General features: G+C 43.1%; 1 protein-coding gene across 3 annotated transcripts in view; it reads right to left on the bottom strand.

Moving 5' to 3' along the window:
* rgs12b (regulator of G protein signaling 12b) overlaps positions 1 to 22,248 on the bottom strand; it is a 138,584-nt gene that overhangs the window by 65,264 nt on the left and 51,072 nt on the right. For all 3 annotated transcript variants that reach the window (XR_008723152.1, XM_055632296.1, XM_055632297.1), the window contains one exon: positions 5,777 to 5,798. Coding sequence is in view for 2 of the 3 variants with exons in the window: in XM_055632296.1 (XP_055488271.1) it covers positions 5,777 to 5,798 (22 nt within the window). In the remaining variant the exon portion in view is untranslated. The remainder of the gene's footprint in view (positions 1 to 5,776; positions 5,799 to 22,248) is intronic.

Genomic DNA, 22,248 nt, shown 5'->3' with positions numbered 1-22,248 from the left:
GTCTGTCCCACGAGCATGCGACTACATGCGGCAAGCGCAACCTAAAGGGCTTGTCCCACGAGCATGCGACTCCATGCGGCAAGCGCGACCGAACGTGGTCGCTTGAGCAGTACGGCCTCGCGGGGCCGGTCCCACTTCGATCGCCGGAGCCGTATGGAGTTGTGCGGAGCTGGTCCCAACATCGCGCGAGGCTCCGAAAAATTCTGTGCGGCAACGGCCTGCCGGATCGCAGCCGCCTCAACGCTGTACGCACCGCCTCGACGCCGTACATCACACGCGAACTTCCCGCAGACTTCGCTCGAACTTCATGTCACTCACTCGATCTCCGCGCGGCCCCCGCTTCTGGTTTGGTCGTGCTTGCCGCATGCAGTCGCATGCTCGTGAGACAGGCCCTTTAGGTCGCACTTGCCGCATGCAGGTCGCATGCTCGTGGGACAGGCCCTTTACTGCAAACTGTGGATTTGCTGTGAAATCTACAGCCTTTGAACAGGCTTGCACTACCAGCACTATGTACGAGCTATGACAATGAACTACTATCTTCACTCTGCTTTCTCCAAACTAACTTGTTTTACTATCTTTCCCTGTTTTGACACGGGGCCCCGGAACTAAAATGTTAATCCACAGATACTGCCTGGTCTGCTGGATGTTCCTGGGATTTTCTGGACTTGCAGCATAACCAGGTTGTCTGATCTCAGAAACACGTAAGGGCCTGTCCCACTTGGGCGTCAATTGCGTGACAGGCCGCAGTGACTGACACGCGACTGTCGTGTGAAAATCGTCTAGCAGTATGACAGCCGCGTGCTTTGCTCTTGATGGACCTGCTTCTTTTGGGACCATTACTGTACTGTTATTTTAGTCCGATCTCCATGGCAAGGATTTTCGCAGTGAAAATTATTAAAAACTCGGCGTGATTTATACACGGGTGATCACGTGGTGCGACGCTCAAATGACGTGCAAATGGCACGCCAACGGCGTACGCGGCGACGCATGGTTATGCACGTTGATGCATAATAAATGAGCATAGGTAATGTTCGTGCGTCACCGTGCGTCACCATGCGTTACACGTACGCTGCCCGTACACCAGCGTATGCCATCAGTACGTCAGCGTGTGCAAGGGATACGTCGTGCAGGTGGCGCGCAAGGATTTTGAACATTCCAAAATCCTGGGGTTGATAGGGAAGCACCGCGCGTTACCGCGCGTCTCTGCATACGCCACCACACCTCACCACACGCGCGTCACGACACGCGCAACCAATTTTTAGGATGTCGCAAAAATAACGCACAAATGACGCCTAAGTGGGACAGGCCCTTTAATCTGCACGATGTAGATTCTCTCCAGGGAGGGCATTCACCAAACTAGGTTGTATTACCTTCTAAATAATCTGTTTGTCCTGCTAGATGGATACAAAGTGTTGGAGCATTTCTGGAAAAAAGGAATGGGTGACATTGTGGGTCATCAAAAGCATTTTTGTGCCTATCTTTGGGGTAAGCCAGCATCTGCAGTTCATTCCTACACATTGTTGTCCTTCAACTCCCCCTCCCATTCCAAATCTGACCTTTCTGTCCTGGGCCTCCTCCATGGCCAGAGTGAGGACCACCGTAAATTGGAGGAGCAGCACCTCATATTTTGCTTGGGCAGTTTGCACCCCAGCGGGATGAACATTGACTTCTCTAATTTCAGGTAGTCCTTACTTTCTCCTCCCCTTCTTAACCCTCCCTCAGCCCACTGGCTCCAACTCTTCCTTTCTTCTTCACCCCCCCACCCTCACATCAATCTGAAGAAGGGTTTCGACCCGAAACGTTGCCTATTTCCTTCGCTCCATAGATGCTGCCTCACCCGCTGAGTTTCCTCAACATGTAGCAGCATGTAGCCTTATATATATCACAGTGAGCAAATCATTATTGCAACTTCTAAACTGTAGTGAATAGGGGAAATTATCAAAATGCATCTAGCATGTTAATTAATATTACGAACACCAGCATCGGCAAAATTGCAAACCTTATATTTCTTTCTTTTTATTTTTTTGCATCCAAAAAATTGCTTAAAGCAGAATTTTAGCAATAGCTGAATTCAAAAGCATTGGTTGCATTTCTCAGGCAGTGTAGTAAATCCACAGAATACGGACCTCTGCTTACCTGACTGAACCTGGTAGGATCCAGTGTGATGACGCCTTGTCAAATATCTTAAATGGTTCACTGGAAACCAACCTACAGAACCCATGCCAGTCTCAACTGCACCTTCTCTGCAACCACCAGAACTACTGTCAGCCTCCGAGGCATTTTGAGCAGGTTTCCTAAGTTTTACATGAAGATAACGCAGCTCATTCTACAAACGGCTGAACGCGGACAACAAAACAGCCGAGCTTGCCTCTCCACTGGTTCAGAACAACTCTTTTCCTCGAGGCCGCAAGGACTGGAAACAGATAGAATGTCAAAGACAAAGCTTTAAGAATGCCAACTAAATTATTTAGGAGGAGCTATTCCGCGGTGTTACCGTGGAAACACAAATTATTGATGAAGTTGTGGGGGGAAAATAAAATCACTTGTAATACAGCACATATGAAAACTATAGAGAAGTATTTCAGGGATTGGAAATGTTAGCATATCATTCTTGGAAAGTAAAACTGTTCTCGATAACATGGTATTTCTGAAACTTGGAGGAAATGCCTGGCATATATCTGCAATTATTTATTGAAACTTTTGAAAGTTAAGTTCAAGTGTGAGATAAGGATGTAAGCCAGAGGAAGGAATATAAGTGGACGGGTACAGGAGGGGAAAGGGAAGGGGAGATATGGATGAAAATCTAGTTGGGGCATGAAGAGAGGGGGAAGGGAAGAAAAAGAGAGGGGGGTGGATGGGGGTGTTTAGCTCCAACAAGAAAAATCACCACAAAGAGATCAATACCAATACTAATGTCACTCATGTTTCATTTTAAATGCTTTCTTGAAGGCTTGAGATGCAGGTTTGGGTGAAGGCCAAAACTGCTAAAAAGCATGTGTTTGTCATTTTCTAACAGAATTCTCTGCAACTGATTTTGTAGCAGGAAAATCAGTTGTGACTGGGAAGTTAAAATTCCTGACATTTTTACATGCCCTTCCTGTTGAGGGACAGTATGAGGTGGGCTGAACTTAGTGCTAATACATGGATTCTCACTGTTACAAATCTGAAACAAGATAAAGCTCTGTTAATCAAATATCAAACACAGCAGACCCCAACTTGCTCGAGTGTATGGCCAACCTAAATTTGACAGACATGAAAAAATCCACTCTACCTACTCGAACTTGAACAAAACCATAGAACAGTACAAATTAGAGGAGACCATTCGAACCATTAAGTTTATACCAGCTAATCCTGCATTACCATCCCCCTTGAGATACAAGAGACTGCAGACACTAGTCTGGAGCTTTATGTTTGCTAATCTGGTGCTCTTCACATCTCTGAAATGTTTCCAATTTGTTCAATTTTAATCATCCAGCACTGAGACATGCACTTTAGCCAACTGTGTCCATGCCAACCATCAAGAACCCATCTATGCTGATCCCATTTAGCAGCATGTAGTCACGGCCTTTAGTATTGGATATTTAAGTGCATAACCTACTATAGTGTGGCAACTGGAACTGGACACAGGCTCCCTTTACTATAGCCTCCCTGCTCCAATATTTGTCTCTAATCTGAAGAGTCTTGGGTCTCGACCCGAAAAGTCACCTATTCCTTCTCTCCAGAGGTGCTGCCTGTCCCACTGAGTTACACCAGCAATGTGTGTAACTTCGATGTAATGCAGCATCTGCAGGTCCTTCCTACACTAATATTTTAAGTGCAGGAAAGAACTGCAGATGCTGGTTTAAATGGAAGGTAGACACAAATGCTGGTGTAACTCAGCGGGACAGGCAGCATCTCTGGAGAGAAGGAATGGGTGATGTTTGGGTCGAGACACTTCTTCAGACTGATGTCAGATGAGTGGTCGGTACAGAGATAAAATGTAGTCGGAGACAGTAAGACTGATGGGAGAACTGGGAAGGGAGAGGGGATGGAGAGAGAGAGAAAACAAGGGCTACTTGAATAGAATGCCTTTTATTGTTATTCATGAATTTAGAGAAGTCAATGTTCATACCGCTGGGGTGTAAGCTACCCAAGCGAAATATGAGTTGCTGTTCCTCCAATTTGCGCTAGGCCTCACTCTTGACAATGGAGGAAGCCCAGGACAGAAAGGTCAGATTGGGAATGGAAGGGGGAGTTACGGGCTGATAGAGAATGGAAGGGGGAGTTAAAGGCTTGCAGAGAAGGCTGAGAAACTGGTAGATCAGGTAGGTTTACGCAGACTGAGCGGAGGTGTTCAGCAAAACGATCGCCGAGCCTGCGCTTAGTCTCGCTGATACACAGGAGTCGACACCTAGAAGAGCCGATACAGTAGATGAGGTCGGAGGAGGTGCAAGTGAACCTCTGCCTCCCCTAAAAAGACTGTTGGGGTTCTTGGACGGAGTTGAGGGGGGAGGTAAAGGGACAGGTGTTGCAGTTGCAGGGGAAAGTACCTGGGGAGGGGGTGGTTTCGGTGGGAATGGACAAGTTACCTAGGGAAGGTACACAAAAAAGCTGGAGAAACTCAGCGGGTGCAGCAGCATCTATGGTGCGAAGGAAATAGGCAACGTTTCGGGCCGAAACCCTAGGGAGTTGTGGAGGGAATAGTCTCTGCGGAAAGCGGAAAGGGGTGGAGATGGGAAGATGTAGGTAGTAGAGGGATCCCGTTGGAGGTGGCAGAAATGTTATAAAATTAATAGTTTAAGCCCTGATTAGCAAAGGCATGTATCGCAAGTGCCAACCTCACCATCTTTCCTGTTGTCACAAAGTGTTGAAGCAACTCGGTTGGTCAGGCAGCATGTGTGGAGTAAATTGTCAGACGACGTCTCGAGCCGGGGCTCTTCCTCAGATAGAAGAACGGTGCCAATCCGAAACATCGTCTGCCCATACTCTCCACAGATTTGAAAATGTTTGCTCTTTGGTTGAGAGATTTGTATAAAATAGACTTTTAAAAAAAGAACAACAAATAGAAGCAGGTTTAACATGCCAATGCACGCGGCTCTCGATGTCCTGGAAGTGCAACATGCTGATGATCTACTGTGCATCTAGTTTACAAATTATAGGGTTGCACCGGCTTTCTATTGCCAAGCCTCAGTCCTCTGAAATTGCCACTCCCTACTGCAAGTGTAAAATTGCCCACACTATTTACTTGCATAAGAGTCAAGAGTGTTTAGTTGTCATATCTACTGAAACAGAACACTAAAATTCTTAATGCAACAGTACAACAGGTCTGTGAACACAGTACTCAATAAATAGCATAATAAATCTAAAAAGTTCAAACAAATAAAAATCCCAAAAGTAGTGCAAAAGTTACTTGTGCAGCCAACACAGTTTGTAGTTCGAAGTTTAGTTGTTGTTTGTAGCATCCAATAGCCTGATGATTGTTGGGCAGCTGCTGTACCTGAACATATTTTTATATAATATTCTACATATACTGAACATTATATTAAAATTACACATATTTTAAGTATAAATTGACATCTTTTGTAAGGTTCAGTGAACAAAAAAGAGGGGTATATCGCATTTAATCACCAGATCTAAAGGAAAACTGTGATCCAATTTGATAGGCAATCAGAACACGATCAAATCACAAAATTCCTGAAATTGCCAAGAGAATATTCGGCAATGTTTGCCCAATATACAATCTCTGCCAACATCATACCATTTGTCATTGTCACTTATCTGGAAAATGTGCACTAACCTCCATCGGAGACGGCCGCTGTCTGCAAGAAAGGAGAGAGGCATGTGTGAAAAGACTTCATTGTAAAAACACTGATATGTTTTTATTTGTTTCTAAACCAAATGCCGATGATTAATTTAAGCAGCGTCCGAACAAGCACATTCACTGAAGTGGAAAGGAAAGTCAGACCCAGTGAATGAGCCTAAATGCATTTTTTCAGCTGTAACCATTTCATTTATGAACTCATCCCAGTGACACTTCTTACCAGATTTAAAAAAGATATGGGTGAGGCAGAATTTTTTACTGTAATACCATAAACATTTTACACTTTGTTCTTGAATAACTGCCAAACTAAAACGAAAATATTTCCTACCATTTGAAATCCTGTATCCAAACTTGTGTTGGAGTCACAGCTAAGTTGCTTATTAGCTAAACAATCTAATAAGAAACTTTTATTTTCCATCAAAGTGACCCCAAGAGAATTTTATAGTGGCTCGTACGTCAGTGGCTTTGTGAAACACTTTGAGGTGTCCAGAGGACGTGAAACATAATTATATGAGGTTTTTTTAATTTAAATAACTTTACGTTAGACATACAGCATGGAAACAGACCTTTTGACCCATCGAGTCCAGGCTGATTAACGATTACCCTGTACACTAACCTACAAACACTAGGGACAATTTACAGGGGGCCATTTAAAGAGGCCAAGTTTGTACAAACTCAATGTAGACAGTATCCGTCGTCAGGACTGACACGGGTTTGTGGCGCTCTAAAGCAGCAACCCTCCCGCTGCACCACTGTGCAGCCCCTTATACATTTTAAAGGAAATAATAATCATTTTCGTAAAAGGTCAACTGGGGGGGGGGGGAAAGCATTGAGCATCTAAGTTTAGCGTTGTGACAACTCAAACCCACAACAGCTGATACCAGCGGATGGATTCATTGGAGTTTTCCTTCCCACCAGAACTTGGCACATTAATGGGGTTTTCAAGCAACTTCCAAAGAAGTTAAGCTGCAGAGAAGTAGAAACTCCACTGAATTTAACTATGAGTCTTATGTTTCAGTTTAAATGTAAACCAGTTTCCCAATGAAACATTGGAAACACATGCAAGTAAATGAGTAAAATGCATTAGGCTCAATAAATGCATACAGATTCTGCCACGTTAAATAAGAAGCTCAAATTTGCTGACAAATATGATGGATTTTCCTCTTCTTACAGGGCAAACGCAGGCATAAGAATTAATGTAGATAGCCAAGAAAATGTCAACGATACAGTCTGAAGAAAAGTTCCGAACCATAAGATCATTTCAATCCATAGATCTGACACTTTCCGCAGCATTTTATTTTTCGCTCAAGATTCCAACATCTGCAATCTTTTGTGTCTCCAGTCAGCAATATGGGCTAAAGGGCCTGTTTCAGTGGTGTACAACTCTATGACTATATATGTAGGAAGGAATTGCAGATGCTGGTTTATACTGAAGATAGACACAAAATGCTGGAATAACTCAGCAGGACAGGCGAGACTGAGTGTGAAGAAGGGTCTCGACCCGAAACATCACCCAGTCCTGTTCTTTGAGGATATACACTTATGACGTTAGCAGGATGAGTTAACAAAACAAAATTGGTGTCATCTACAGGTTGGTTTAATCTTGTGTTCTGCCCTGGAACCGTACTTTACACAATGCTTTTAGTTTTGCAGTTGTCGCTTCCAGTGATAATTTTGAGAACAAGATCTCTCCGTTCTCTCAGCTGACTTCATGCTGTCAGATATACGTGTCTTCTCTTCAGCATTCTGTTTTGTGCATTCATCTCTAACTATTTTTGATTCTTTCTGTCCCAGGCCTTTTTAAATTATTTGCTGAGGGATGATGGGTAACATGGTAGGTAGACAAAAATGCTGGAGATACTCAGCGGGTGAGGCAGCATCTATGATCCTCACCCGCTGAGTTTCTCCAGCATAGATGCTGCCTCACCCGCTGAGTTTCTCCAACATTTTTTACCTTCGATTTTGCAGCATATGCTGTTCCTTCTTGAAAATGGGTAACATGGTATTGTGCAACAGATTGCATTTTACTCCAGTTATTCCCCTTTCCATTCAATCGCTCAGATTTTCTCTGCCGTTATATTACTACCACTGCAGATCAGCCCTACAAGAAATACCCTGAGCTCATTATCGAGTCCGAAAATCTCTATCTTGCTCGCACTGACCCACACCCCTCCATTCCCACATCCATTTGCACTCGTTCAGACCATCTCAGGCTTCATCGCCTTACCATTCCTCAGGCCCCTCACATATGTATGCACATACACACAAAACTGTAAAATGTGGCATTGATCAATAAACCCAAGACTAACAAGTTCACAGGATCTTGATTTGAGTATGAGGGCAATCCAGCCACATGCTTAATACTATATTTGAGGTTACAAAAGGTCAAAGATCTCAACCAGGACTATTTTGATGAAGCATTGGATAACATTGTTGTTAGGAAGTGTACGCCTGCACTTGTGGAAAAGACTGATAGGCCGAATGGTCTAATTCTGCTCCAATGTCTCATGGTAAAGGTCCTTGATTCCCCTACTCTGGGCAAAAGACTCTGTGCATCTACCAGATCTATTCCTCTCATGATTTTGTATACCTCTATAAGATCACCCCTCATCCTTCTGCACTTCATGGAATAGAGACCCTGCTTACCGCTCTCCCTAAAGCTCACACCCTCTAATGCTGGTAACATTCTCGTAAATCTTTTCTGAACCCTTTCAAGCTTGACAATATCTTTCTTATAAAATGGTGCCCAGAACTGAACACAAATTCTAAATGCGGTCTCACCAACGTCTTATACAACTGAGACATGACCTCCCAACTTCTATACTCAATACTCTGACTGATGTAGGCCAAAGTGCCAAAAGCCTTTTTGACCACCTTATCTACCTGCGACTCGACCTTCAAGAAACCATGCAGCTGGATCCCTCTGCTTTACAACACTACCCAGAGGCCTACCATTTCCTGCCCTTGTTCGGCGTCCCAAAATGCAACATCTCGCGCTTCTCTGTATTAATTTCCTTCAACCATTCCTCCGCCCACCTGGCCAATCGATCCAGATCCTGTTGCAATCGTTCACAACCATCTTGACTATAGTTGGAGTCTCGGTGTTCAATACAAAACCATGTGACTAACACCAACAAAAATCCAATTTCCTGGTTGCTTAGAAATCGAAACTAGCAAATTTTGCTTTACTTTGGGCTAAACTGATTTTCAATTCCCACAGCCTATCTTTTTCAGGACTAGACTGGCTCTTCATCACACCTCTCACAGCCTCAATACGTACCAAAATGCTTTGTGTATTAAAAACTACCAAAGCACTGCCCCTATTGTAATAGTCAAGTTACATATAGCGTGTACACCCTCCTCTCATCTGCAGTTAGCGTTAGCCCCTTTAGCACATCATCTGCTTCATCGACCATGCAATACACCTTTCACCTGGTTTCTGCGACGCGTCGCCGTTTCAGCAGTAGCAGTTGGTGTAGGTTGCGATACATACTTTAATGAGTTTCTTGTTAGCACGGCTGCACAAGGAAATGTGTTTGTGGTGCATAAAAAAAACTGATGATGTCAGAAAATGATACTCAGCAACAAGCAGGATGGAGAGAGAAACGGTTATTTAGAACACAGAACATAGGACAGTACAGCACAAGGGCAGGCCCTTCAGCTCGCAATTGTGCCAAACACAATGCCAAGACCATCACATATATACCTGTACATAACCCATATCACTCCATTCTCTCCAAATCAATATGCCTATCCAAAAGTCCTTTAAAGGCCACAAACGTATCTGGTTCAACCACTACCCCCGACAGCTCATTCCAAGCACTCACCCCTCTGTGTAATAAAACTTCCCCTGTACATCTCCAAAATTTACCCTCTCACCTTAAAGCCGTCTTGCATTTGATTTTTTTCCATCCTGGGAAAAAAAAATTCTGACTGCCCACCCTATCTATGTCTGTTTAACCTGCCTAGTTCTGGTCAATGAACCGTCATTATTTCTGATGAAGGGAGTTTGTTGAAAGAGGGGGAAACATGGTACATTGAAGTAATATTCCAAAAATTCTGTTACGGCAATTCTTGATGATTGAGAATGAAGCAACAAGATGAATAATAATTGGGCGGCAATTGCAGAGGGCAAGAACTAATTACAAGTGGAGAAAGTGCAGCAGGCACATGCCGAGTAACGGATGATATCTCGAAGAGAGTTGGAGAATATGCAAAGGACTTTAAGAGTAACGTTTTGAAATCAATTTAATTTGTGCATTGACAGCTAAAGACAGCTGGGTGAAGATATATAAACGAGTGTACAGAACAGGAGTCAGACTCTGAATTTTAGACGTGGGCCTGCGTAAGGGGATTCTGAAAAAGCAATCTTGCCATGGCTGAAATTGAGGGAACATTATCTTTTCTTGATAGACTGGAGTAACTAAGCTTCTCCTTCTCTGGAAAGTGGATTATGAAATATTGCAAAAATATTTTACAGCCTGCAAGATCTAATTTCACATCAAAAGTGTAATAATACAAGTTCTCAAAGCCCTTTCTCAGCGCAGAGCAATCCGATCTTGCAAGGTTTATAACCTCTCATAAACCCGCAGTGCCACTATACATGTTCATAGCTGAGCCTCATAGAGCTACCAATATTTTACTTTCCCAGACTTAGATTGTCAGCTAAAAATGACAATTTGAGAATTGAGTTGAATTGTCAACCTGTTTGATTTTCCTGCTATGAAAACTAGTGATATATACCAAACATAAGAGAGAAATACACTCACTGCACCCATCTGCAAACCAAAACCCCCTCAACCTATATTCAGCTATCACTAAAGATAGACACAAAATGCTGGAGTAACTCAGCGGGTCAGGCAGCATCTGTGGATAAAAGGAATAGGTGACCTTTTAGGTCGAGACCCTTCTTTAGGTTGAGAGTCAGGGGAGAGGGAAGCTAGAGGTATGAAAAGGTTCAGAATGTTTTCATCGCAAGCCTATCACTTTGTCCCACTCCATCTCTCTTTCCCAGCTTTCTCTCCCCTACTCCAAACCGTATGAAGAAGGGCCCCAACCAAAAATATCGTCTCTCTATTTTCCTCCATAGATGCTGTCTGACCCACTGAGTTCCTCCAGCACAAGAGAGTTGTAGACATTTACAGCCGTAATTGAGTCTACTACAAATCCACCCATTGACCATAATGGCGTATCTACTAAAATTCCTGCTTCACAGCTTCAGGTTCAATCCCAATCTCCAGTGCTGACAGTTGGAGTTTGCACGTTCTCGCTGTGATAATGTTGGTTTCTCCTATGTGCTCCTATTATGGAAGGAAAGTGCTTCCATAATCAAACCAAATGTGGGGGTTGGTAGATTAGGTTGTTTTGGAGGTCTTCTAGTTTTTTTATGTGGTGGGTGGGGGGAGGGGAAGGGGGAAACTTTATTTCCTAGTCCCTACCTGGTCGGAGAGGCGGCTTCCCTCTGAGCTGCTTCTGCGCCCCTTCCTCGCGGCCTACCATCGGACTGGAGCGGCATTTCCTGTCGGGACCGGCTGGAACCCCAGCTTTGGCGGCAGCACAGCGCTGAAACAGCATCGTGGAGCGGGCGATGCCTTACCCCGGTCGCCATGCAGTAAGCTCCGGAGTGCTGTAACCGCCGACTACAACATCGAGGAGCTGTGGCTGCGGGCATCCGGCCGCGGGCGGCGCTGGATTTAAAACATCGCGGAGCCTGGGATCCGAGATCGCCAGTCAGAGCTCCAACCAGCGCAGCTTGAGGACTTCGGGAGCCGTGGTCTCAGGGGAGAAAGCGGCCGCTCCAGACATTCCAAGCCGGTGTTCACCCGACGCCGGAGTTCCATCTTCCTGGCATGAGGGCCTGAAGCATCGGTCTGCCGTAGCGGCGACTGCAGAGGCCACAATAGGCCCGACTATGGGTGAACAGGGGATGGGACTGGACTTTGCTGTCTTCCCCCACAGTGGGAACCATTGTGGGGGGATGTTTTTATGTTGATTGTTAAATTCTATAATGTTGTATCTTATCTTTATTCGTGTGCTGCAATGGCAAGTCAGATTTCACTACACCAATTGGTGTATGTGATAATAAAGGTCCTTTGTATCCTTTGTATGTGATGGCAATACACCATTAAAGGTGATAGTTGGAAAGTTTAGTTGCAACTTTACAATGCCTGGGCTGCATTCGGAGTGCTGTCTGCAGTTCTGCTTACCACGCTCTCTGATTACAGATGTGGCTGCACTGTTGAAAGTGCAGAGAAGATTCATAAGGTTGCTGGGATTGGATGACTTTAGTTACGGGGAGAGACTGGAAATGCTGCATAATTTATGTTCCCTGGAGCAAAGGAGGCTGAAGGCTGACCTGGAAGATTTATACAAGATAAAACAAGGAGAGATCCAAGACCTTTTTTCTTTATGGTAAGTTTATCAAAAACAAGAAGGCAAAGGTTTACATGAGAGGAGATAAAATTTGCTATCAGATAATATGATGGAATCAGATACCATTACTATTTTGTTTCAAAGACAGCCACTTAATAGGAAAGGATTAGACTGTCATATACTGGGCAAATGGGATGTGTAGAAGGGCAAAAAGAAGGCATGAAAGTGCTGGACCAAAGCGTCCGAATGCGTTGTGTCAAGAGATTCTCTTGACCATAAATCATAAGACTGAGCGGCCTCACAGGGCCAGAGACCCGGGTTCAATCCTGACCTCGGGTGCTGTATGTGTGGAGTTTGCACGTTCCCCCGTGTGGGTTTCCTCCCATTTCCCAACTACCTGCTCTATGACCTGGGTAGGTCCTGGGGCAGAGAAAGGGAGTAGAGGAGGTTGAGGGAAATGAGGAGGGAGATGGGGAGGGGTGGAGAAGGGAGATGCCCCCTCCCTATCTACCCTCACTCTGACCCCCCTCTACCCCCCCCCCCCCTCCCTCTTTACCCTCCCTCCCCCCCAACTCTACCCCCTCCCCTCCACCCCTCTGCCCCCTTCCTCTCTAGGGATTGAAGAGGGAGGGTGAAGAGGAGGAGGAGGCAGTGCTGGGGATGAGGAGAAATGAGCCGTGCCTGCGCAGTTGGGGGCTATGCATGAGTGGTGCAATATTGCGTTGGGGGAACGGGTGAGTGGTGGAATCTTGCGTTGGGCAAGTAGACTCAACCTCACTTGGTCTAGTAACTAATAACATTTTGATGAAGGAATTAATTGCAGTTCTTAAATGTACTATTTAAATGAATTTCTATTTATTTTCAATCAAATCAAGCAATAGACATGACCAGCATCTCTCCATGAAGCCAGAGGGAACTCTGTTTTAAATAGATGTAACTCAACTATTTTTTTAAATAAAGTATTTCAGTAAAACAATAAGTTACTCATCTGGATTGGCGAAATACCAGCAAAATATCCAAGACCACAAAACACTGCTTAAATCATGAGCTTGCTGGAGGAAACACAATGTGTGATAAAGATGTGACTGGTACTCATGCTGCTGAGATGACATTTTACACAGCAGGGTGCAATCAAACCATAACCGTTTTCATTAGCCAAAGCTGTTTTACTGACAAAGAGCAAAAACTTTCATCTATGCAACTATGATGATGAAAACAGAGTAAATGAGGCCACAAACTCTAAGGTAAGAAAGGAAGATGAGAAGAGAAGCCATCCTCCCTACACACGAGCTGTTGGATCAAGTACATCACCAGAAAAGGACTAGAAAAGGGTTATTTTAGCACCCTTAGTATAAGTAAATATCAATGTGGAAAAAAAATAATTGCCAAATAAACAAGAGATACGGGTCACACATACGGTCATATGGGCACCCGGTAGATTTGCTGCCTCAGTGCAAGCGATCCAGGTTCGATTCAGACCTTCAATGCTGTATGTGGAATATGCACGTTCTCCTCGTGACCGCGTACGTTTCCTTCAGGTGCCCTGGTTTCCTTCCAAAGGCATGAGGGTTTATAGGTTAATTGCCCTTGGTGTGTAGGGAATGTAGGCGAAGGTGGGATAACTTAGAGCTAGTGTGAATGGGTAGACACAAAATGCTGGAGTAACTCAGCAGGACAGGCAGCAACTCTGGAGAGAAGGAATAGGTGACGTTTTGTGTCTCGTCCCGAAACGTTACCCATTCCTTCTCGCCAGAGTTGCTGCCTGGCCCGTTGAGTTACTCCAGCATTTTGTGTCTATCTTCGGTGTAAACCAGCACCTGCAGTTCCTTCCTACACATAGTGTGAATGGGTGATTGATGTTCAGCTTGCTTCCATCTTTCAATTACACCAATAATACTAGGTTGGGGATGGATGAGGCATCATAGGTAGGAAATACTCCTGAAGTATAAATGTGGAAGGAAATCAAAGAACCTGGAGGAAACCCACGTGGTCACAGGGGTCTCTACCTGCTGTGCAGTAGCTGCTGCTCGACATTGGATGAAAGTCAACGAAACACCAGTAAAGGGAGGTGCCCACTTGATAACCCCAATGATATACTGGTATCTACACGCCTAGTTTGTGTTGTTTCATAGTTTAACTGTGTAAAGGTATTTTAGATTCTCATGTGGCATTGGGACTGGGTTTCTTGGTTAAACATTTAGCTTGCATGTATGTTATTATGTAGATAGCTTATTACTGAATTTGAAGGTAGTTATTGTCTTATAGCATAAGTGCGTATGGGTGGTTTGGATACTACTTTGTTATTGGGCTTTGCTTTCTTGGTTATCCTGGTGTTTCTAGCACTAGTACCTTGTGTTTTTACAGTAATTCAAATATTACTTCTGGGTTCCATCAACTCTTTAGTAGATTTTGAAAGTGAAAAGCTGGGTTATGTGATCTGGAAGACACCAGATTTGATTCATGGTATGTGTTAAGTTAGCCAGAACATCAGTTTAGCACTATAATTTCTTTCAGCAGTTATGGGTTAGGAAAAAGAAAAATCTGCTCCAAAATGCTATCCTCTAATCCCCAATGAAAGCCTGCATGTCTGGATAGAATGTGTCTCAGCTATGTTGGTCTAAACCAACCTAATAATAAAGAGACACTCCCTACAATTCTCACACATGAATCATGGGTGAAAAGGATAAGGTGTCTTTGCTGAACAAGCACCAGCAAGAAAATTACTCCTTCAACTGGACAGGGATTCAAATTAGGGAGAAATGCTGTTTTTTAACTTCATAACTATAATCAGCAGAACACATTTAAAAATAGTTCACTGCTGCAATGTTTTTATCTATAGTACTGAGCTTTCCCCGCAATGCACCACCACATTAAGTTCTCGCATCTTGAGAAATTTGCCTTGAGATGAGATGACATAATGCACCAATGCACTTCAGAGAAAGATTGTATTATAACTTTCTTGGCAGTACACCACAACTGGGAAGGCTCCCAGTCTAGGCAGGCATGAAACTCAGTTTAAATGCACGTGTAAATTAATATAGATCATTTCATACACGTGTCAAAAGAAGCTATATTTGAATGTGTTTCTGTGGTTAAAAACTCACAAATTCAACATTTAACAGCTAAAAATCTTTCATTCATACTCTGCAATATTAGGATAACGTTTGCACATTTTACCTGGCATCGGAACAAGGACAGCACAGTGGCACAGCAGTAGAGTTGCTGCGTTTCAGCACCAAGGAGCCGGATTCGATCTTGACTACGGGTGCCGTCTGTACGGAGATTGTACGTTCTCCCCGTCATCGTGTGGGTTTTCCCCAGGTGCTCCGGTTTCCTCCCACACTCCAAGACGTACAGGTTTGTAGGTTAATTTTTGCTTCGGTGAAAATTGTAAATTGTCCCTAGTTTGCAGGATAGTGCTAGCGTACGGGGATCACTGGTCAATGCAATTCGGTGGGCCGAAGAAGGGTCTGTTTCCGCACTATATATCTAAACTAAATCAAACCAATGGTTCAGAATATTTAGAAAACAAAAGTTGGGTTATGTAATCTGGAAGACACCAGTTTTGAGTCAATGGTATGTGCTTAATTAGCCAGAAGAGCTAACAGAGTCTCTGGCTAAACTAAACATAATATTACAGCACAGAAGGCGATAATTTGGCCCATTCAGTCCACACTAACTTTCAGAACAGATATCCCATCAGACCCAGTCTGAAAAAGGATCTAGACCCAAAATAGCACCCATTCCTTCTCTCCAGAGATGCTGCCTGTTCCGCTGAGTTACTCGACCTTGATGACGAGATACTACATTGTTTTAAATGTGCTGGATCAGCTTTTGGACGTCTTCGAATGAGAGTCTTTCAAACTCGTGACATCCAAACAGACACCAGAATGTTAGTGTACAAGGTAGTGGTAATTCCAACGCTTCTGTATGCATCAGAAACCTGTACAACATACCGACGACATCTGAAAACACTTGAAAAGTTCCATCAACAATGTCTTCGAGGCACCAAATATCAGTTGGGAAGACCGAGGAACCAACGTCAGCGTGCTGAATGAAGCAAAAGCATCGAAGCCTTCGTCATCAAGAACCAACTAAGATGGGTCGATCATGTTGTTCAGATGGAAGACGAGCGTCTACCAAAGCAAACCTTCTACTCCCAGCTTAAAGAAGGCAAATGTAAAAGAGGTGGACAAAAGAAGAGATTCAAAGGCGTCTTAAAAGCCAGCATGAAGAAATGTGAAATCGACATCGACAATTGGGAAACCAATGCCAAGGACAGGAAACTCTGGCGAACCATCATCCAAGAAGGAACAGAGACCTTCGAAGCCAACAGATGCGCAGAATTAGAAGAAAAGAGGAGAAAACGGAAAGAGAGGCAGCAACAACCAAAGCCCGATCTGCCATCTGGAGTTACCTGTACTGAATGTCGAAGAACTTTCAAACCCAGGATTGGAATCATAAGCCACCTGAGAGTCCATAAAAACAACGGAACATAGACCATCATCCTCGACCTCGATGGATAGCCACGACGACTGCAGCTTTTTGTGTCTATCCCCCTGTAATTTCTATGTAAACCCATTCAACCCTCACACCCCACCACCACAATTCTTCTGTTACCCACCTACACTAAGGAGTAATTTACAGTACACAAATAACCTCTTAGCATATATTTGTGGTGTGGGAGCGACCCAGCAGAATCCATACAAAAAAGACCACCCAAAAGTCAGGATCAAACCCTGGTCGCTAGAGCTATGAGCAGCAATACTACCTCCTGCACCTTCATCTCATTAAAATGCAGAGATCATAAAAAAACATTCTTCAAATGCATATTTCTTTATTTGATTCACTGCTGTGGCTGCCTCACCAACTGCCTGTTTAGCTGTACATTGTAAATAAGTCACGTTTAATTTAAACATTGTTATTTTAGTAAATATAACCTGTAGTGTTGCTCAAGCCCAAAATGTACACAGACATTATTCGTTATACTTCCGTGCTCTTAAACTCCCTACTTTTAGCTCTTGGAATCTAGGTGAGACCAAAGCTCAACAGATATCTAAGATCAACAAGTTTTTGCATGTATCAGGTACAACACGTTTGCAGTCTTTTTATGGCACTTAACTAACTTTTTTCCACCCCACAGCTTTACCCCATTTTTTGCAGAGATTGAATGTGGTTAAAACATTAGCAATGTTTTACAATGAAAGTGGTGGTTCCAACATATTCAATAAACAATGTTTTCCTTTAATAGTCTTCCACCTAATATCAGCCACAGCGCTACAGAATGGCAATAAGGCAGATTTTTCCTATAAAAGGGGAATGTAAAACAAGAATTGCCCCAGGCAAATTCTCTGTATGGTTCCTCCTGCCAATCTTTGTGGCGGTAGCAAAACATTTTGCACTTGCCATGTCTAAACAAGAAACGTGGAGGAGAGAAATTGCTTAAGTAGGGAATGCGTTTATGGGCAAGTAATCAATAGCGTAAGGCCCTGCACAAACCTTATTTAGCAGCTCGAGTGAAAATATGGCAATGTAAATTAATCCTGCTGTTAGCAAACCAGACTTGACTCAGACATTAATGTCTGGACTGCTACATTTTGCACAGAGGCAGGAAAGTGTAATTAGTAACATTTATTACCAAAATTCTTGTGCTGGCTCAACACGGCAAAAAGTCAAACTTTCTGCCTACTTTTTTTCGTTACATTTATTTGCCGATGGTATTTAGAGAACAGTACAATCCAGCTAGTATGGCACAGTATGAAAATAACTTATGATTTACACACACCATATCAGCCCTAGCATTGATAAATGTAAACTGGTTTAATGTTTAACCTCAATTATAACTTAAGACACATAAATGTTAATGTTGTTGATCTCCAGGTAGAAAACTACATTTCTGCATTAAGGGGTACAATAAAGGTAACGTTTTTTCTCCAGGTAATCATAAAGAAAGACGTTGATACCCCCTGTTGTCTGGTTAAAATATTACAGATACTAATTGATAGTTAACACAAATTTAACTGAAATCCATAAAGCAAATATTTTTCTTGAACCAAATAAACTGTCTGCTAACAGTTTGCATCAGGTAGGCAGATAATTCTATTTGCCTTCCAATGGCCAAAATCAAAAACTCTGTGCTTATCCTTTTGCTTGTAAACTGATCAAAGTTAATCATGGGCTAGCCCTTCCTGGTCAGTTCAGAAACAACATTGATTTTTAAACTGGAAATCACATCCTTTGGTCTTTTTCCTTCTTGGTTTTTAAAGCTTTGACAAATATATAAGCATTAGTTACTTTTGCCCAAGTTACAACTTTTAAGCTTATAACTCCAAAAACACCGTCAGAAAATATGTACAACAGACCATATATTTACGCCCTACCCAATACAAGGCAAAGTACTACAGTTTTTCTTACCTGATCGCCTGTAAAATTACGCTCCATATACCGTGAGGTTTGCAGAAAATGTCCGTGGCATATGTACCAGGACATAGATTTCCGAAAAATACTGATTAATACCAATGGATGACTTAGCTAAAGTGTTAAGTGAGAAAACATTTCTGGTTGTATCATCTTTCCACTGATTCCACCTTCCTGTGTTTGTTCTTGCTCTCTCCAAACTAAATGCTCTTTCTGCAGCTGCCCACTGCCTCAGCATGTTAAATGCCTTCAGGCTGTACAACAGTTACACAAGCATGCTCGGTAAAAGGAAACCTTTAACTTAGAAAAAATATCCTGTCACTCTGGAATTTTGAAATCTTTGATTGCAACAAAATTCCAGGGAAATAAAGTTAAACATGCTGTTTTTACAATGTTCCATTACATTTAATTTAGGGTTTTGTCTTTAAATGCTAACTCGGTTATTTATTTGAAATAATTTACAAAATTAAACACTTTGCAATGTTCAGACCATAATGTTCTATTTGGAAGTCCATAAGGGAAAAGCCCGGTCAAACACGCATAAACAACAATTCATGATGCAATATTTAACGAGATGACTAATAGATGTGGAAGTAAAAAGCTGTTTAATGACTCATTTTATTGTCGTAGATTTTTCAAAATTGTAATAGACTAATGTTTCAGTGATAACAACCCACTGAGACCAAAGCACATAAAAAAAACACATTGAAGGCAACCAGAAGGAAAATTGAATATATAAAAGTGAAAGCGTTTAAAAGCAAATTGATATAATAGATTGAATGATTCACAAGGAATAGAAAAGGCATAATAATAAATAATAATAATTTTATTTATAGAGCACTTTAAAAACAAACATAGCTGCAACAAAGTGCTGTACATCACTAATCATTGACAAAAAAGTTAATACACACCAAAAATAACAATCAAAAGAAATAGTAGGAAAAGACATGTAAAATAAAGAAACATCAAAAACACCAAAAACAGAAGCAAAGTCTCAGGCATGGTCAAAAGCCAGGGAGTACAAATGTGTTTTAACACTGGATTTGAAGATGGACAGTGAGGGGGCCTGTCTGATGTGCAACGGCAGGGTGTTCCAGAGTGCCGGAGCAGCAACAGAGAAGGCTCTATCCCCTCTGAGCCTCCGACTAGACCTCGGTACCTCCAGGAGCAGCTGACCAGCTGACCTGAGGGACCGGGCAGGAGCGTATGGGTGGAGCAGCTCAGAGAGGTAAGGCGGGGCGAGCCCATTCAGAGATTTAAAAACAAATAACAGTATCTTAAAATGAACTCGAAAGTGCACCGGGAGCCAGTGGAGGGAGGCCAGAATTGGCGATATGTGCTCCCTCTTTCGAGTCCCTGTTAAAAGGCGAGCAGCAGCATTCTGAACCAACTGGAGACGAGCCAGTGAAGAACGAGCAACTCCAAAATAGAGCGCGTTACAGTAATCCAGCCTAGATGTAATAAAGGCATGGATTACTGTCTCAAAATGCTGCCGCTCGAGAATGGGCTTCACCTTCGCCAGCTTCCTTAGGTGAAAGAAGCTGGACTTAACCACCGCGCATATTTGGCGATCTAATTTAAAGTCACTGTCCATCCTAAAACCCAGGTTCACAACTGTTGGCTTCACGTACCTTGACAATGGACCTAAATCAACAAATGGAGGTTCACGGCAGCCATTGGGATCAAATAAAATCACCTCTGTCTTCTTTTCATTAAATCCAAGAAAGTTTAGGGCCAACCAGGACTTAATGTCATCAAGACAAGACAGAAGCGATTTTACAGAAAAGGCGTCTTCCCCCCTCAGCGGCAAATAAAGCTGGGTATCATCTGCATAACAGTGGAAAGAGATGCCATGCTTTCTAAGGATGGAACCCAGAGGAAGTATGTACAGCGAGAAAAGCAGGGGCCCCAGAATCGAACCCTGTGGAACCCCATATGACAGGGGAGCGGAAGAGGATTCAAACCCAGCAAGGCTAACACACATGGTTCTGCCCGCCAGATAGGACCTGAACCATCCCAGGGCACTGCCGCAGATGCCCACTAACTGCTGTAGCCGAGATAACAAGATATTATGGTCCACTGTATCAAAGGCGGCAGACAAGTCCAGCAGGACAAGAACCACACAATCCCCAGAATCATTAGCCAGGAGGATGTCGTTAAAAACCCTTAGCAATGCTGACTCCGTGCTGTGCATGGTTTTAAATCCAGACTGGAAGATCTCCCGAATATCATGCTCCTCCAGGAATAGTTTCAGCTGAGCATAAACAACTCTCTCCAGTAATTTAGAAATAAAAGGCAATTTCGAGATGGGTCTAAAATTGGCCAGAACAGATTGATCCAGGCCAGGTTTCTTAAGTAAGGGTTGCACTACCGCATGTTTAAAACTCACGGGGACAACGCCAGAACACAAGCTGCTGTTAATAATGGTAAGAACCGACTGCCCTATACTAGGGAAAACCTCTTTAAAAAGATGAGGAGGGACCGCATCACAAGGAGAACCCGATGGCTTAATATGGGAAACTACATCCTTTAAATACGATATAGTCACAGGCTCAAACTTGTCGAATACCACCAGGCAAGGGACCGAAACAGAAGGGTCAGAGGCAGGTGCTGAAATGTGAGCCCTTAAGGAAACAACCTTATCAACAAAAAAGTTGGCATAATGAAATTAAAACTAGACAGAGCTAAAATCAATAGCCTCCTAAAATTGGAGCTGGCATTATAATTATTCTGTGCCTGTTGTGTGGTAATGCAGGCAACAAGCCAACTTCATGATGCTCTGAACTGCAATCATTATAGTTTCCAGCCAATGTTAACGGCACTCTTCTTTGGTTTGATGCTACACGAGGACCAATTTCATGAGTGGCTAACTTCAATTAAAGATAGCCTGCATTACTTATAGAGTAACGCACTGTGCTTGTAGAAGGTACTGCCAGGCATCCACAGCTGAAGCAAACGTGAACAAATGAAGAGTGGCACAAAATGAAAGGGAATACGACTAGTTTAGAAAAGCCTTGGTATAAAGAGAGAGTGCATTTTCCGTTGCACAAGACTCTTGCAGAAGTTGGTATCTTGCAGAAAAATACATTTTTTGTGAAAGACTGTCGGAAAGCCCACATTCAATGGCATTCAGCAAGAAACAGTCTGAGACCAATTTGGGGTAAAGCTTTGCACATAGCTTGAACACAAGCAATATGCAGCATTTTAAGGCTAATAGTGCAAATCTCATTCCAAGACAATTCACATCCACCTAATATCTTAGTTGTTCAAGGGAAAGAATTAGGCCATTCAGACCAGTGATTTCACCACTTTCCAAATGTGCTGCCATCCCATCTTTAATAACTGACTCTAGCAGTTTCCCCGCTACCGATGTTAGACTAACTGGTCTGTAATTCCCTATTTTCTCTCTCCCTCCCTTTTTAAAAAGTGGGGTTACATTAGCCACCCTCCAATCCTCAGGAACCACCAAAGTGGATAACGTCACATTTATCCACATTATACTGCATCTGCCATGCACTTGCCCACTCACCCAGCCTATCCAAGTCACCTTGCAGCCTCTTAGCATCCTCCACACAGCTAACACTGCCCCCCAGCTTCGTGTCATCCGCAAATTTGGAGATGTTGCATTCAATTCCCTCGTCCAAATCATTAATATATAT

The sequence above is a fragment of the Leucoraja erinacea genome, chromosome 3 (assembly GCF_028641065.1).
Source record: "Leucoraja erinacea ecotype New England chromosome 3, Leri_hhj_1, whole genome shotgun sequence".
NCBI classification, from domain to species: domain Eukaryota; kingdom Metazoa; phylum Chordata; class Chondrichthyes; order Rajiformes; family Rajidae; genus Leucoraja; species Leucoraja erinaceus.
This window is presented reverse-complemented; position numbering and strand designations above follow the sequence as displayed.